Source organism: Leiobunum rupestre, chromosome 4, assembly GCF_980474605.1.
Source record: "Leiobunum rupestre chromosome 4, qqLeiRupe1.1.hap1, whole genome shotgun sequence".
Classification (NCBI taxonomy): Eukaryota; Metazoa; Arthropoda; class Arachnida; order Opiliones; family Sclerosomatidae; genus Leiobunum; species Leiobunum rupestre.
The window spans coordinates 70,646,889-70,652,888 of record NC_143387.1 but is presented as its reverse complement, the minus strand read 5'-3'; the positions used below and the strand labels follow the sequence as shown (position 1 = coordinate 70,652,888).

The window sequence follows — 6,000 nt, the reverse complement described above, 5'->3', positions numbered from 1 at the left end:
ATAATAATAATAATTAATTAGTAATTAATAATAATAGTTAATTAGTAATTAGTTATTAATAATTAAAATATAAGTAATTAAAAGTAAACAAAGTGCATTTGAAAAAACTATTTTACATTTTGCCTTAGAAAAACCAATTTTTAAAATGCATTTTGTTTTTTGTATTTTGCATTTTGAGTTATGGAGAAAGTATTTTGCATTTTTCTTTTTGCATTTTGAAAAAAAAAGTACCGGGCAAATTATTGAATCGAAATGACCAGCTGATTACTATATACTTTAGCTTCTTTCCGAAAGCTCCGAACTGGTTAAACTGTTATGATGTCAGTGGGGAAGAAATTATCATGTTAATTTCGTTAACGTTTGATATACAATAGGTGAAACATAATGTTCTATTTCTCGACCAAAAATGGTATCAGTAGTATCGTTCTGTACCTCAGTAACCTCACCACTATATATATACTTAATTTTAAGTTTATTTATAATGAACTTGATTATTTTATTACTAAACCATTCACCATTTAATTGATTATAATTAATAGCAAAATAATAGGTCTATTCTCAACAGGGATTTTTATAAAGTTAGGTGGCCTTCTTGTTCTTATGTACCTCTGACGTCACTGTCTCTTAATTTTATAAAGGCTACGAGCGCGTGCGCGAATCGCGCGTGCGACGATATTACGTATAAAAGACGTAAGAGCTTCATATTTATTTCCACTTTTTATTAATTTTATTTTAAAGAAATATCTTCTATTGCGCTAACAGATGGCGCTACTGTTGACCAACGTAGTATTAAAAGTAAATATAGGAAGAAAGTTTCGCTTTATTTTGAGGGATCCAACTCTTTTCTTAGTTGGAAGAACCAACACACCACCTTAGACGACAGTTATCGAGCGACTTTTAAAACCTTTAATTCAGGTGGCGGGCTGTAGGAGGGTGGTGGAAAACCCTCAATGCCACGCGAGCCAACAGCTCCCTACACTCACTATTACCGTTAACCTCTACAAGTTATTACGGAAAGGGGAAACCGAATAACTCGAGGAGAAACCCCTTTCCCTCACAAGGAGACGACCCGGCGTGATAATCACCAATTTTGTTCAAACTCGGGTATAGTGTACACCTCCATGTAACTTGAAAAACCTGCGACGGAAAAGTTGCGACGGGCTTTCGTTTTGCCATGGCAACCGAAAACGTTTTTGACAACATGATTTGGAATTATTTCCATTGAAAATAACATGGGAATATGAAGGATTTTAGGGGTCCCCCAATTGACCAAAATGCATTTAAACTTGATTAAATTAAAATTTTTTTAAATCAATTGAAATGTATTTTTAACGTTTTTGAAATTTTCTAAATTTTTCAATGGAAAAATTCCAAATCATGTTGTCAAAAACGTTTTTGGTTGCCATGGCAAAACGAAAGTCCGTCGCAACTTTACCCTTGCAGGTTTATTTTTGGTACATGGAGGTGTACACTATACCCGAGTTTGAACAAAATCGGTGATTATCACCTCGGGTCTGTTTGATTGACCTTTAATGGGAGGAGCTTACTAGGAGACCATCAGATGAATTGTGATAAGCCTTCTCAACGTAGAAGTTCTCCTTAAACGCAAATAAATACTCTGAACGTTCTCAGGGGCCTAAATACGTTCTGGCAACCATCCATCTTGTTAAGTAAAGAAACGACTTCGCGTTTCGTTTTCCGGGAAAAGAGCGAGCCAACCACTATAAACACGTGTTGAACGAAGCGCCCTGTTTGGAGAGATTCAACCGGAAGTGGGGAAACGGAAGTAGTCGCGGCTTTTCCCGCACACATACTTGGTCCCAGCCGTGAGCACCCCCTTCATTTCTAATGAGAAACGAGTGTTAGCCTCGTTTTCTCCCTCTCACCGCTTCTAAACCCTATTGTACCATAAGTCACGTAATCGCTCGTAAGTATACCTTTATGTGACATTCATAGCTTTAATAAAACCTGTTCAGTGATTTTCCTAGAAGTAGTTATACAGAAAGCCAGGACATACTCGCAAAAGCGTGATATTTTAAAGCGCGCGCTGCTTAATATTTCAATACAGAAGGGCTCGTTCAATTTCGCACGCGCCAACTGGAAGAAAAAATTACGAGCCTTACAAAAAAAAACTACCGTATTAATACGTTACTATTTTATTCAATGACTCGCGCATGCGCGTCCGGGTGGAAAGAAAAAAAGAGCGGCATTTATTGAAGCGCCTATTAGTGGACTGTAAATAAAAATGATTATCTTTTGGAAAGGTTACAGTGGAAACAAAATATTGTGATCGCGAAGTAATAGATAAACCATGCTTTGGCAAGGTCGCAAAATGGGTAGGGCATTCTGCGCGTCTTCATTATCAACTTTTCTAACTTCCGTTTCCGATCTATAAATTGTTGACGAGTTTTCCGTCACACAGTTGCAAGTGACGTAATTTACGTCATATTCCGTGAACAAGGCTTCATCACAGCGGCGGCGATTGGAAAATATTTCTGTGGGGGCACGGGCCATAATATTTTCATCCAAAAATTCATATACTTAAAACTTAAGCACGAAAATGTACAGCTCTAAATTTTTATTACTATAAATATTTTTTAAAGCGTTTTTTTTAATATCTTATCCGTCAATGAATACATTGATAATATCGAAATTAATTTCACGGTTATATCATCTTAACGCTACTCGCATCTGCAATCTCAACATAACTTCTGTAAAAAGACTGAATTCGGACCCAAATTAAGGCAGTGAGATAATAAATATTTTCCTGGTTGCTAATTTTCCTCAATTTTATTTCTGTGGGGGCTCAGCCCTCGTTGGTTTTTCCCCCACGGGATCGCCGTCACTGCTTCATCATGGACCAAGAATCTAAGGGGACTAACAGTTCCCGAAATTTTGACACGGTAGGCGTGGCCTAAATCGGAAGGCTTACTGAGGTACACCAGCCGCTTTGAAGCGCCTCAAGAATTCTGTTCAACTATCACAACGAGAGGCTTAGTTCATTAAATTTTTAAGTTTAGAAATGAAATTGATTCCAGTGAATTTGATTAAAAAACCTCAGCCATACGCGGCTTACTGGTTATTTTTACTTAACACACTGATTAATTACCATTACTTAACCTTTTAAGAAACAAATTTCAAAAATAAAAGGTCTTAAACTTACTAAGCCTAATCATTTAACCGACAACAACGGCGCCATTTTATCCAAATTGAACGTGAACGCTCCAGCTTCTCAACGAAACTACGCCGGAAATCGACTTCAGCGACGCCTAGTTTGTCCACATTGAACTAAAATTAATCGAGATTTTCCTATTCCCAGTATTCTTGAGTATTAGATTCTTGGTCCATGATCTTACATCATAGTCTAGTTTTTCATTAGTAGTCAACGGGGGGGGGGGGCTTAATACCTTAAGCTTTAGTAGTGCATTCGTAGCTCATCAAAGGGGGGGGGGAATTATCCCCATCTGCCCCTACCCCATGGTTTTCCCCAGGAACGAGACAGGTGGGGGACGTCTTCAGTGACGTCAGTTTTAGGGACCCAATGAGATATGAGATAAGCAAGTAGCGCCAGTGTTGTTCCTAGCGGTACATTTGAACTATTTTAATACGTTTTATTGATACGAAAATACGTTTTGATGTTTTGTGGCATATATTTAGTACGTTTGAACTTTTTGGAGTTCGTTGAAAGTCTTATAAATAGTATGTGGTCTAATTTAACCACCAAAGCAACTGTGTTTCTCCGAATTCCTCTTGTATGGTCCTCTAATCATCTAATGAAAGCGACATTCACGCTGTTTTCAAGGGCATTGTAATAGTCCTTTAAATAACAGATCATTCATAGCCGATTATAGAGTTTGTGCTGCTGCGACTGGACATATAACCAGTTTGTCTATGGTTTATCTTTATACTGCCAAAGCTGAGAATTTTCTACGCATCGATCTGGCAGCATTTTTCAACACGGGGGCCAGACAGAGGTTTATTTAACCACCTATTGTTGGCAGCAGTTACAATGCTGGATTCAATCTTTTGACTTTTAAAAAAGGGAAAAAATTTGTTTCATAGATAGCGTACTAAGCGAAAAATGTTTTTCACAACTTAAAAACTGATTACTCGTATTTACCCAATATATGTATATTTTATCATATTTACCAAAATTGACGTATATTGGTCCAAATGTACCAGATTTAGCCATGATCTGAATTATGTATCTAAAAATATTGTTAGGGGGGACCCTTAAAATCTTCGATTTTCCCATGTTAATTTTCATAGATAAAATCAGTTTTTAAGTTGTGAAAAACATTTTTGGTTGCCATGGCAAAACGAAAGCCCATTCTTGTCCACCCTTTTAGGAATTTTCAAGTTAAATGAAGGTCTACTTACCACCCGAGTTTGAACCAAATCGGAGATAACCACCTCGGGTAGTCTCCTTGTAAGTGACGTATGCTAGTACGTAAAGAGAAAATTCATATCGTTCCCCGTAAAACCTTTTCCTCCCTATTTCTCGTTGGTGGCGTATCGCGGCAGTCTCATCCGCGCTATTCTCGAGTTCGCTCGCTCGAGTAGTAGCGTGCCTCCAATTTCGCGTCTAGTTTATTCAACGGGTTATAAAGCTTTGGGCTTCTAAATAGTCTACAACCTCGCTTCAAAAAAAAGTGTGTTTTTATTGATCGTATTTGAGCGCTGTTGGCGTCGGGTTCCGTTTGGTGGACACGCGTTTTGTAAACAAAAGGGGTTTCGCGGAGAAAAAGAATTTTGATATTATTCTCCGTTGACGTAATCCAGCCTGTTGTGACGATTTCCCTCGCGTCAGTTCCGCTTTCACCTTTTCCGGGCGCAGTCTGGTCTTTTCGCTCGCCTTGATCTTTGGTTTTTAGGAAATTATAAACTATAAGTAAACTTTCTCCGGTTCGCTTATTATCGAGGGAATCGTTTTTATCGATTTAGTTTTTAACGACGACGGAAATTAAAAGTAGTTTGGTCGTCGGGGAAGGTCCTTTGACCTCGCTTCTCGTCGAGAATGATTCGCGTGTTTGAGGCGGTTCATGTTTTCGCGGTTGATAATTAATTAAATAATTAATATAAGCAGCGTTTTAGTCAGTTAATTCTGATTAGTACACGCGTAAAATTCAGACTTTATGGGAATCCGTATCTCTTCAATTTACAGAAGTGTAAGTACAGTTTTTTATCCGAATGTATTTTGGCTGTTTTCTATCATTTCCTTACTAAACATTATCTTTAGAAAATTTATAGAATTAGCCTTTCAACTTACGTAACGCCACGTAGTGGCCAACATAATATGTGTTATTTTCTTCCTCTAAGCGAAGCTTTATGATTTATCACCTGCTTAGCAGACGAAAATCCAGCAGTTTATGAATTTTTCACGTTAGTTAATCCTATTGAAAAACTACCCAATTTTTTAGATAATATATAAAGATTTGAGTAGTTATTCGATAGACATAGGGGGGAAACATACATTTCTATGTGTTTTATAAACTAACATGTAACTCTATAGTATATAGAAAACCTTAGATTTTCCAAGGTTTTTTTAAGTTTAAAAACAAATGAATCTATAGAACTTTTTGTAAATTGTAGGTTATTGGAAAATAATGAGTAAAATGTTTGTGGTGGTTTCACGCGACTGCTTTTGGCTGACGAAAATATATTGGTAATAATCAAATTATCACGCATTAAATTGTAAATATCTTCTTCGTATAGAGTTCGCACGATTCAATTCAACAAATCTAAATTAGACGAGTTAGTCGAAAAATTAATTGGCTCACGTGAAACCATATTCGGTGAATTCGAGTTGGCTGAAATAGTTATTCCTTTCGAATAGATAGTTATTCGAGTTGGTCTTAAAAATCTTACCAATTTATATTCAATATAATCTAACTGAAATCAAATTGAATTGATCTTGAAAATCTCACAAAATTTCTATTTAAAACAATCGATCTGAAATTCTATTGGGTTGATCTTGAAAAATCTTACCCAATTTCTGTT

General features: G+C 36.7%; 1 protein-coding gene across 2 annotated transcripts in view; it reads left to right on the top strand.

Moving 5' to 3' along the window:
- Positions 1-5,040: 5,040 nt before the first annotated feature.
- LOC149948915 (5'-3' exonuclease PLD3-like) overlaps positions 5,041-6,000 on the top strand; it is a 123,316-nt gene continuing 122,356 nt past the window's right edge. For both annotated transcript variants that reach the window (XM_090172797.1, XM_090172795.1), the window contains exon 1: positions 5,041-5,168. In XM_090172797.1, coding sequence (XP_090028923.1) covers positions 5,136-5,168 — 33 coding nt within the window. In that variant the 5' untranslated portion in view covers positions 5,041-5,135. The remainder of the gene's footprint in view (positions 5,169-6,000) is intronic.